Genomic DNA, 12,912 nt, shown 5'->3' with positions numbered 1-12,912 from the left:
TAGGATATAAGGAAGTAGTAGTAGTGGAAGCAGTAGATTGAACTGAATTCAACTGAATGTTGGATTATTCTCTTCATGAGATCTGCAGAGATAGCTGTAAAACTGTGCAAGTATATTAAAAAATGTATGTAGAACTATATATAAGAACAAAAGTACACAGGGAATAGAAATCTGATTATACAAAAATCAATAATGCAAGAAACTCATAAGTCAAAGGACAGATTTCTTTCCTTTTGAAAACTGATTTAAAAATTAAACAATAAATAAAATTGATCTTCGAATACATAAGTTTCTGTGGTTTTGCAGTTCCATAGATAGCTTCTAGTGTTAAGACCATGTTTAAGTAAATAATGAGTTTAATACAAGCATTGTTCTAGCACATATATAGTAATTAATTTAACATTTTTATTCTGGTTATTCATTTATATGTATGAATTGTGAAGTTCTTATAACATCTAATGCATAATCAATTGTTTCTGTTCTCTATTCTGTCTGATGACTTACAAAACTTGTAGGGTTGTTATTTATTTTAAAACATGGTCTCAATACCAGAAGCTATCTACAAAATTGATCTAATTTAATATCAATTATATATCTGTAAATGAAGAAAATAATTTAAGATGACAGCAATTGCCATCTACTCATATACTATCCAAATTTGCCTCTACTTTTGATATTTTAATAATCATTGATAATCTGAATATTGCCAAATAACGTATCTGTTCTGTTCTAAACAGAAATTATCTTTCCCACATGAAAATATTTTTCACATACCTCCCATCCTGTTGCTTAGATCTTGAATCTGCCCAATGTCCCTGACCACTGCCAACTCCTCCCCCACTGCTACCACCACCTCCTCCGCCACCTCCACCACCACCTGCTCCACGTATACTCCTAGTAAACCTTCCTCCAGGAGTATTTCCTTGAAGGACACCAGTATAAGAATCTCTGTTGTTTCTCTGATTTGTTGCTCTTGAATCCATGTGGCTAAAAAATAAAACAAAACATATTTCCTTTCTTCACTAACATTATTTATAATCCAATGTGATATAAATTTCGATAGCAAATAATATTTAAATCTTTCCTTTGTGATGATGTAAACAGAAAATAATCCTTATTTTAAAAATTTTATTATCATTATATGGACAAAACACAGATATCCATCCACATATTCCAATGATATGAAACTGGATCACCTTAAGTTTGATATAATATTATAATCCCTTCAGTTTGTATCTGCTATTAACCCTCTCCCCCCATCTTTTCAAAAAATATGCATCGTTCTTCATGCAAAGAAGTCAAAATCCAGTGACAGCTAAACAGTGTTTGAACAATTATTGCTTCTTATCCAGAGCTAGCAGCTCTGGATTATGTAAATACATACACTAGACTTGGTTATGAATTTTTTATGGCACATCAGCTACTTGGCCATGATGTGCTAAGTTCAAGATTAAAACTGATACAATTTTTAAAGGAATTAAAATTGCATATAAATGTGGTAAAAAATATATACAATATTTTTTATGTATAAAGACTAGCCATATATAAATATTTAAAAGAATGGTGGACTTGGTCTGAGTTGGCTAAAATTTATCTGGTGCACAGGGCTTGGCAGCATGTTAAAAGTGGTAAAACAAAGAACACTTACACTGCACTCATTGTGGAAATGAAAGCAGTCTATTAAAATAAGTTTAGTGGTTAAAATGCGCACACTTTGTACAGCTTCGTTTGGATTTCTGCCAAGAATGGTAGATTCATGCTGAAAAGGAGAAAGAAATGAAGGATGTATGAATTGTGAAATCACAGACTTTCTTGTCAACAAACTCATCCCAGAAGAACGGATTGATTATCTCATAGATGCGGTCCAGGGACCACATATATGAGGGTTACCTTACCAGTTATACCAATTTGTAAATCAATACTTTAACTGGTTATAGTATACGAGTTATAATGATCTCTTATACTATACGTTTAAAGTAATTGTCAACATTGTTTAATCCCATGAGGTAGTCTCTCAATTTTTTTCTGAATGCATATTCTGAGGTTATAGATTTAATTTCATTTGGAAGTTTATTATAGCTGCTTGTTGCTATGTACTCGAAGGATTTATGAAAAATTTCTTTGTTAGCCTTGGGTACTACCAGCATGTTTCGACCGCAGCACAATCCATAGTTTACATTATATACCAAGAAACTTTCAGTGTTTCTTTTTACATATAACAGACAACCATAGAGATATAGTTTCTGAAGTGGTAGAATATTATGAATGATATACAGATCATTGGTTGAATGTGCGAAGTCAGTAGTAGTTATGGCTCTAATTATTCTGTTTTGTATTCTTATTAATGAAAACAGATTGTTATAATAGTCTCCACCCCAACAGGTAATGCCATATTGCAGTGAGGAATTTACCCAGGAATAGTATAAACATCATAAGAATGTTGCATTTAGAAATTTTTTAACATAATATATTCTGTTAATTATGAACCTGAACTTATTTGTTAAGAAAGTGGTGTGGGAGTTCCAGTTCAAATTGCTATTGATATGGAGGCTCAAATACCTGACGGATTTTGTTTTTTGATTAAGCTACATTTACAATTTAGAATGTCAATACATTTCCTTTCATGCCATTTTATAGTTATACCATGGTCTAATTTGTCTTTTAATGTAAAGTACATATATCTCGTTTTATCAGTATTAATGTTAAGTCCATTGTTGCTAAACCATATACTTAGTTTTAACATATCACTATTAATCCAATTTTTTAGAACTTCAAGGGTTGTTTCGGTGTATACTAATGCCATATCATCAGCAAAGGATATCATTTTGCCAAAAAGTTTGTATTTACATAGATCATTAGCATATATTATAAATAGGATGGGTCCTAGTACCGACACTTGTGGGACTCCGTATTTTATTATGTTTGTTGCGCTTTTAAATGTATCATAGCTGGTATATTGTTTTCTATTATTCAGACAGGATCTGAACCAGTCATTAGTAATTCCTCTAATGCTGTATTTGGACATTTTCAGTAGCAATAGATCATGATGAATGCCTTAGATATATTAAGAAAAACGGCTGCTGTGTGCATTCCTTCATTTATTCCACTATAGACCGTTTTATGAAACTCCAATAATGCTTTTTCAGTATTGCATCTGGATCTAAACCCATATTGATTAGTTGCATTTTTTTATCAGGATTTCGATAACCTTTGAGATAGTGGATAGTATAGATATTGGTCTGTAATTTTTGATTTCATTTCTGTTTCCTCCTTTAAATAGCAGTCTTTAAGTGTTCTATAAATTTACCATGTTCAAAGGATTTATTAATGATATTTGTGAAGAATTGTAATTTATGTTTAATGCTAATGTTTAGTTTTTTAACATTTATGTTGTCACATCCCACTTTTTTTTCTTTTTTTAATCCGATTACTACACTCTTTACTTCATCTTCATTTATTGCATGTAGATCCATGGAATTCTTAATCCATGGAAGGTGACTCACATACTTTGCCCTTTCTGCAGGGTCAAAAACACAACTACCATAGTTGGTAAAGTGGTTGTTCATTTTGTTAAGTATATCAGTGATGTCATTGCCCTCTGGGAATTCCCGCATTTTCTGCTTTGTGTTACCTATTATCATATTAACCAATCTCCATTCTTTACTTTTATCATTATAACAAGAAAGAAATTTATAGCAGATAATGTTCTTTTGCCTGTTTTATTTTTTTCCTATGTTTAGCAAAATTTTTATAGTCGTGTTCAAAATTTAAATTGTATGAATTTTTTCTATGCTTATAGTAGAGCTTCTCTTTTGTCCTTATCATATTTTTTAGTTCATCTGTTATCCAGTGTGTGCGTGAACATCCTTTTTTGTAGTAACTGTTTTATGATATTGTGATTTACTGTCTGTATATTTAATCATTTTGATAAATTCATCATATAACTGATTTGTGTCTAATAAGTCGGTTTGTGGCAGTTGATAATGTTTTATGTTACTCTCAAATTTATTATAATTGGACAATTACAAATTTTTTGTGACTACCTGTGCAGCTCATGTCAACGCTATTAGGTATGGATAGTTTCAAAAGTATCGAATGGTGATCTGTTATTTTACTAATGTAGATTGCAGTGAATACCTCATAGGCCATTCTGTTTCTTATGAATATGTGATCAATGCAACTTGTCAAGTTGCACACTTCTCTCATATTGCCATCAATGTAAGCAAGAAACCCATAAGTAGATAATATATTTTTATATTCTTCAGTTTTATTATTACTCTTATAAAGATTCAAATTTATATTCCCCACTAGTATGACATTGTCATGTTTTAAGGTTATTAAGACATTATTTAGCTCTGATAGAAAGATATCTACTGGGTCATCGCATGCACGGCATATAGCAAATATAAGTATATTCATTGCTGTGTTGTAAATCATTACAGTTTCAGCACTTTGCATTTTTGATTCCAGTCTGTGAAATTTATATTTTTTCTAGCATATAGAATTAATTCACCTGAACGATTATAGTCATGACAATCAATGCGTATTGTAATCTGCGCGAGAATAATGATCAACCTCAAGTTGTTTGATCCATATTTCACTTAAGACTAGTACATCTATATATGATTAGATCTCTGTAAAAAGTAACATTAAATTATCAAAATTTGACCTTATCGATCTAATATTGACATGGTATATGTTGAAAGTTTTGGATGAGTTTGTAGTAATGTCAAAAAAATTCTTAACAGAGGTTAAATTATATACAGTTTACAGATGTATCAGAATCTAAGCTATTCATGTCAAATCCTAAATCCATTAGGTTTTTATTGCTCCAATTATTCATAGGTAACATTTAGATTTACTGCCTTCTTTGTTTGAGTTCGTTGAGATTGTCCGGTGTTTTTATCCATATCACTTTAGTGTTGTCGTTCTTTCTCATGAATAGTTTACCATCTCTTACCCATACATATTTGACTGCACCACTTGCTCTCTTTTGTTTTGCTTCATAAAGAAGTTGCTTATTAAGTTTAGTCAAGTGTTCATTTATGTAGACAGACAGTGGTTTTAATTGTTCATCAATTTGTTGAGCTGTAATCTTGAGTTTTCTTGCCTCCATCATCCATTTCTTTTTAGTATTCTTGCTTTCTAGCTGAATAATAACTGGCTTGATGTCAGTTATTATTCAGCGTGGGTACTCTGTGGATGTGCACGATATCTTCTCTTTTTACTCCAAGTAGATTCACCAGTTTTTCCGTTATAGTATGCAAATTTTCATTCTAAGCTTCTCGTAGACCATTTAATTCGATATTGTTCAAGTTCTGGTGAAATCTGCAGCAGCTCCACTGCAAGAGCTCTTTTTTTTCTTTTTCAATGGATGTGTCAGGCTTCCAAATATTTGTGCACTTTCCTTTTTCTAGCATAATTTTGTCTTTGACAGAATTATAAATATGGATAGCCAGTATCCATTTCTTCCTTGGTAGACAAATATAATGCTGTGCTATCCAGTCCTTTTGGGTCAGATGTTCATTTATGGATCCAGAAATATCCATGTTCAGATGTGTTTCACAAAATTATGAGCTGTTTTGTCTGTCCATCTATATGTAGCTTATTCCAGGACTCTGGCTGGAAAGATTTTATTCAAATCTGGTATCTGTAATCCTTATAAAAATTTGTTGGTAGATTACAATTTTTGTTTCAGTTAGATCATTTGCAAGGCAAATGATCTGAATTTTGCAAAACAATTTGATCTAATATCATTAATTCTATACTGGCTGATAGGATTTCTATTAACATTTGTCAAGAAGTTTCAATTTTGTTTCAATCAGACCATGCATACTGATAGAATAAGGAACAACAAAATTATATGCACATTAGTACATAAGCCAAACACGCCACATATAATAAAATGTGGTATAACTTAAAAGAAATTTTACACACACATGCATGCACAAAATCCCACTACTTCATTGAGCTTTTTGAACAATATAACTTTATTGAAGACATCACAGTAGTCCTCACAAAAACAATGGAAATACTAATCCATTTCTATTGCCAAAACAATTTGAAATTATAACTTATTTTGCTTTTTTTTTTCTTAGCTGTAATGGGACAGCATATTCACAAAAAAAAAAAAGATAATGCAGTTGACTCACTGCAGCAACCACTACTATAACAAAATCACTTAATATAACAATTTGATTTAGTCAGGTGTTGCTATAGGCCAGGGAATGTGGTGGGTGGTGATGAAGAAATGTATAATATAAACAACTTGGATTAGTGAACAAGGGAAAGATGATCACATCACTATGGGTTATTTTAATTATAGTAATATTGATTGGACTGAAGAGATAATAAATGATGTGAACAAGAGATCAAAGGAAGAAAGAGGTGAAGTGAAGGATCAGGAAAGCAACTAGTCAGAATGAAGTGATCTTAATGGAAATTGTAGTAGTGTGAGAGATGATTATGATAACAGGAATCCAAATAGATAGAAAAACAGGGAGACACAATAAAAGATGAGTAGATGTTGGAAGAAGTAGTGAATGTGTGTCTGGGGATGGTCAACATAGGAATGGAATGGCCTGGGATAAGGAAGGCAATTAAGTCTGAGGAGACATATATAGCAGATGGTGATAAAGGCATGGGCAGGTGTGGGAAAGTCATGAGTAACAAGTGCATGGGTAAGACTGGTTGTATACCTAAAAGTGAAATGCTGTTTATTTGTGAATGCCAGGAGAATTAGAAATAAGGGAGATGAAATAGTATTGCTGACTGTGTGTACCCAAAAATTGTTGGAATAAGTGAAATATAGTTGGTTAAGAATGACATCCTGATGAAAATAGAAATTGAAGGCTATGATGTTTATCATGAGGATAGAAAGAACAAGAGAGGGTCGAGTGCTGCTGCTGATAGCAAGGGAATTATGTATATACAAAGTGGAGATGCAACAGGAAATAGTGGCAATGGTTATGAGACAGTATGGTGTGAGCCGGAGATTGACAGGAAGAGATGTTTAGTCAGATGTTGATAAAGGCCAGGGAATGTGGAGAGTAGTGATGAAACAATGTATAAGCAATCCTTTCTTTTAAGCTTACACAGTAATCCGAATGCATTTTTGAAAATTATGGAGACAACTACCGTGTTTGAATAAAAACTTTAGTTTAATATAACTAAAATCTACATTCAACGTTTCGACCTTTATGTCAAGGTCATCTTCTGGAGCATACAACTATACACAGAAAACAAGCTACACTACAATCAAACTGGTTTGTTACAGACACTGACCAACCGCTACAACAATTGTTGGCCTGACCTCTGATGAAAGAAGATGACCTTGACATAAAGGTCGAAACGTCGAATGTAGATTTTAGTTATATTAAACTAAAGTTTTTATTCAAACACGGTAGTTGTCTCCATAATTTTCAAAAATGCAATGTATAAGCAACTTGGGTTAGTGAACAAGGGAAGTGTAATCATTATGGATAATTTTAATTATGGATATAACGACTGGAATGAAGAGAGAACATTTGGATATATGGAAAATGAATATCCTGAGACACAACTATCTTAGGCAGCATATAAAGGAGGGCGCAAAAGGATCGATAGTTTTAGATATAATCATTTCATTAGAAGATGCAATTGTGAGTGGGATATCACATTTATCCCTAGTTGGTGAGGGTGATCACACATGTGGTGGTGGTCAGACATATGATGAAATCTGTGAGGAAAAGATATATGTGGAGCTACAAGGTAAGTGGTTATGAGAAGCTCAGGAGAAAGCTTGGAGCTATAGCACAGAATGAAGAATTAAGCAGGGAGAAGATAAATGCTGCTTGGGGACTGCCCAAGACTTTCCTTCAGAATACATATGCACATTTATTCTGAAGGTCAAAAAGCTGAATAAGGTAGGTTCTTTCTTTTAAGGTTACACAACACACGTGTCAGAATAATTAATTTACTTAACATTAGAAAAGTAACATTCGATCATTGTATTGAGGTCATCATCAGGAAAAGTACATATGTACAAGCTACATGACACTGCACTATACAAAAGTAAAAGGAATCTAAATTCTTGTTAATCTTTTTAGCCTGATCTCTTGTGGGGAAAAAATAAAATAAATAAATAAATAAATAAAATTAAAATACAAATAAATTTAAAATGGAACTACATTAAACATTTCTAAAGTCTTCTTGTATTGAGATTTTCTTCTGGGCTTGTTCACACAACCCATACACGAGAGTTTGGTAGATCAACCTATAGTACATTAGTACCGTGTATGGGTTGGGAAAGATGGTACTTGTTCACATTATATTTGAATGACTGTAGATTGTATTCCCTAGGGAACACATCAAGGGGAAGACTGTTCCATAGTATAGCAGTTGCAGGGATGAAGGAGGAGGAGGAGAAGAAACTTGTTCTGTGGGTTTCAAGGTGCACTGTGTTGGGATGTTGAGCAGCAGCTGCACATGTTCCAATGAGCTTAGTACTAAGTGGGGGGAATTATTGATGCTATTTTGGATGAACATTTTCCATGGAAATATTTGTAGAAGTCACATAGTGCAGAGACCAATCGTCTGTATGAAAGTGGGGGGGGGGGGGGAGTTGGTAAGAGATGGGTCATTAATAAGTCTGATTGCTCTGTATGGAGTCGAGCAATTTGAGGGAGCTTTTGGTGAGAGCAGTAGTTGATGGTTGGGCAGATTGCAGATCGGTCCTCCACGTTCTTGGAATGATTAATCCATCATTTTTGTATAGTTTGGATAATGTTTTAGCATTTCACAAGCTTCTTTGAATTTTCTCTCAAACCAGGTTTTGGTGCAGTGTAGGGACTTGGTACCTTTCAAGTCAATTCTGTGGCATGTTTGGAGTGCATGGTCTAATAAGCCTGTTTTACCATAGTGGAGGTATTTAACATGTTGTGATCACACTCACAAGATGTGATAACGATACCCATCTTGTGAGTGTGAAAATTCACAACATAACAATAGTCAATGTCTATAAACCTCCTTTAACATCATGGTCTATAGATGTGATACCTACTTATCAACATCCAACAGTATGGATTGGTGATTTTAATAGCCATCATGAAGAAGGAAAGTACCGTGATAACAACGACTGCAGGACTACCCTCGTTCAATGGGCTGAAATAAATAATATACACCTTGTATTTGATGCCGAAGATAGAAACACCTTTAGATCATCAGCATGGCAAACAGAGACTAATCCAGACTTATGTTTTGTTTCAATAAACACAGAAGGGAAAACATTACCAGCAAAACGATATGTACTTTCTAACTTCCCCCACAGTCAACATCGACCGGTGTTACTGGAAATTGGTATTACACTACCTATAGCAAGATCCTTTCCATGACCGCGTTGGAATTTTAAAAAAGCAAATTGGAGAAATTTTGCGAATGAACTGGATAAATGTGTTCGGTGGATACCTGCTAGAGTTGCAGAGTACAAGAGATTTGTAGGAGCAATCATATCAACTGCAAAAAAATATATCCCTAGAGGTTACAGAAAAGATTATGTCCCCGGATGGAATGAAGAGAGTGAACATCTCTACAGAGTTCCTGAAAAGTGAAGATCCTGAAATAGCAGATGAATTACTACATAGCCTGAATTCATCTCGAAAAACAAAATGGATTGATACGTTGAAAACCTTGACTTCAAACGATCAAGTAGAAAAGCTTGGAATCTTCTCCAACAACTATCCACAACTAACCTACCTAAAAGAAAAAGCACAATCATCTCCCCTGAGAAAATAGCTAATCAAATCGTTAATATATCAAGGGCACCTAGGGACTGCGAACATACCAAGAAAATTAAGAAAGAACTTAGAGCTTTAAAAATAAATGCCCCTGCTTTCTCACAATATGCCTCAATCTTCACTATAGATGAAGTAAAAGCCGTCATAAAAGATATCAAAGCAGGCAAGGCCCCAGGCTTCGACGGTGTCCATCCTGAATTTCTGATTAATAGCGGGCCAAATACTATAAAATGGCTCTGTGAATTCTTTTCTGATATATTATTGACTGGCCGACTACCTAGCCAGTTTAAGAAGTCAAAAATAGTTGCTATTCTTAAACCTGGAAAACCACCCCAGGAGGCAAAAAGTTACAGACCTATTACTTTATTGAGTTGCACCTATAAAATGTTAGAGCGCCTTCTGTACAACAGATTGTCCACACTAATTATGCAGTATATCCCAATTGAGCAAGCTGGTTTTAGAGAAAAACGTGGTTGCTGTGATCAATTGCTTACTTTATATCAAAGCAGGCAAGGCCCCAGGCTTCGACGGTGTCCATCCTGAATTTCTGATTAATAGCGGGCCAAATACTATAAAATGGCTCTGTGAATTCTTTTCTGATATATTATTGACTGGCCGACTACCTAGCCAGTTTAAGAAGTCAAAAATAGTTGCTATTCTTCATCATACATAGAAGCTGGATTTCAGAAGCAAGATAAAACATCAGCTGTCTTCTTGGACCTAACAGCAGCCTATGATACAGTATGGCATGAAGGTCTTATATACAAATTTCTAAGCATTGTCCCATGTAAATGGACTGCACACTTAATTTCCTCCATGCTCACTGAATGTTTTTTTCAAGTTATATTACGAAATAAAATGTCCCGACAACGAAAACTTAATAATGGTCTTCCATTATTAAGTTTTCAGTGTTGGCACCCTTACTTTATAACCTATACACATGACTTGCCTGCTACCATCTCATGCAAGTTCTGTTATGCTGATGACACTGTAATTGCCATTCGACACAAAAACATCAGTCAGGCTGAAGACGTACTTACAAAAGATCTGAAAACTATAGGTGAATATTATAAAAAATGGAGGCTCCAGCTCAATCCAGACAAAACAGAAGTATCAAGCTTTCACCTTAATAATCACATGGCATATGTCACTTTACATATCTTCTTTGAAGGATGTTTACTACGACACAATAAGTTTCCAAAGTACTTGGGTGTTACCCTGGACCGCATGCTCTCTTACAAGCAACACCTAATAAACGTTTCTGCTAAGTTAAGAACCCGTAACAACATAATACAAAAACTAATAGGCACGACATGGGGAGCAACAGCCGATAATCTGCGGATTACTGTTCTTGGTCTAGTTTTCTCTGTTACCGAATATTGCTCACCAGTGTGGCTAAATAGCACACATGTTAAACTTGTTGATAGCCAACTAAATAATACAATGAGACTGATTTCTGGCACAATTAAATCAATGCCCACACACTGGCTTCCAGCTCTTAGTAACATTGTTCCACCGAATCTGCGCAGGACTAAGGCTCTCTTACAGGAATATAAGAAAATCTTGGAGAACACAGCCCTACCAATACATTTAGATCTCCCAGACTTAAGTTTACGACAGTTGAGATCAAGACATCCACCACTACAATTAGCCTGACTACTACTACATTCTAACTTTGACTTGAAGCAAAAGTGGCAAGAACAGTGGGAGAGCCATACAGATGACATCACAAAATTTTCTCTCAATGAATTACAAGAAAGTTTTGATACTTGCTCACACCTCCCATGAAAATCCTGGACTCAGCTTAATAGAATACGAACTGGTCATGGTGTATGTGCGGACATGCTTTTTAAATGGGGTAAATGACCATCCCCACATTGTGATTGTGGAGCTCAGAGACAAACTGTGAACCATATTGTAACTCAGTGTTATCTCAGAGCATATTCAGGAGACAAATTGGACTTTTTAAGTGTTACACCCAAAGCTATGAACTATCTGACCAATATGGATGTAACCTTTTAATTTTATTGGTTTTTAAAATGACTTTTGACTTTTAATTTAATTAATTAACGCATCCAGGAATGCATTAGCAGAGCTAATCTCAGGTGGTATGGTCACCTAAACAGAATGTGCGAGGAAAGATTAGCAAAACAAGTGTTCTCTGCCAGGTTGGCAGCAAAATGACCCAGAGGAAGACCAAGATATAGGTGGATCGATACGGTACAAAGTGCCTTAGACGATAGAAATATAAGATCTGATAATGTTGGAGTCTTGGCAAGTAACAGACTGATTTGGAGGAAAATTGTAGATAGGAAGTTAGTAATGATATAATTTTTTCATGTAGTACTATCATATCCTGTACACCCCTTGTGGGTACATGGCAGGAATTTGATGATGATGAATTAATGTGTTTTGTGTTCGTCTTTTCTGATTTAGATAGTGCGTTCCTGTTTCCCCTATGTAAGGTAGGTTGCAGTTACATTGGATTTTGCAAAACTACCGGGTGGACCAATAAGGAAGAGGATCTTTGGAAGAACTAAGTAAATGTCTTAATTTTGTTTGGGGACTTGAAGGTTGTCTTAATGTTGTATTTAAGTAGTGTTCTATTTTTTTTCTGAAATGCCTCTAATATAGGGTATGGCTATGGCATTCTTGTAACGTTTTTTGTTTTTAGTGGCATTTTTATGGAGAATCTCGTGAACTTTTTTTTTTTTTTGTGTGTGTGTGTGTGTGTGTGTTCAGCCACGCACTCGCATGGTCTGCCACCGCTTGCTGGCATGGTATGTCCAGTAATTGTATACTCGCAGTAGACCCTTGATATGGTTGCCCTCAAGAATCCTATGGTTTTCACTACTTGTAGAATACTCTCCACCTCCTCCCCATCAAGAAGATGGGGAGGAGATGGAGAGGATCCAGAGGCGAGTGACCAAGATGACAGCAGGTCTATGGAATGAACCTTATGAGAACAGGTTGAAGATTTGCGAGTTGCAGAAATTAGTTGATAGGCGGAAAAGAGAGGATATGATTGAGACATTCAAATTGCTAAAGGGTTTCTATAGGATTAATTCAGAGGATATTTTTGAGATCAGGACTGGTGGTGGGAGAACTAGGGGACACCTATGGAAGCTGGGCAAGAGTG

The 12,912-nt window shown here is 34.8% G+C and overlaps 1 protein-coding gene across 1 annotated transcript in view; it reads right to left on the bottom strand.

Annotated features, from left to right (window-relative positions):
- Window positions 1–12,912, bottom strand: part of vir (VIR_N domain-containing protein) — a 630,458-nt gene that overhangs the window by 19,255 nt on the left and 598,291 nt on the right. Inside the window, exon 40 of the mRNA XM_090397685.1 lies at window positions 775–987. Coding sequence (XP_090253811.1) covers window positions 775–987 — 213 coding nt within the window. The remainder of the gene's footprint in view (window positions 1–774; window positions 988–12,912) is intronic.

The sequence above is a fragment of the Typopeltis vanoorti genome, chromosome 9 (genome assembly GCF_054136105.1).
Source record: "Typopeltis vanoorti isolate ZY-2024b chromosome 9, IOZ_Tvanoo_1.0, whole genome shotgun sequence".
NCBI lineage: Eukaryota > Metazoa > Arthropoda > Arachnida > Uropygi > Thelyphonidae > Typopeltis > Typopeltis vanoorti.
This window is presented reverse-complemented; position numbering and strand designations above follow the sequence as displayed.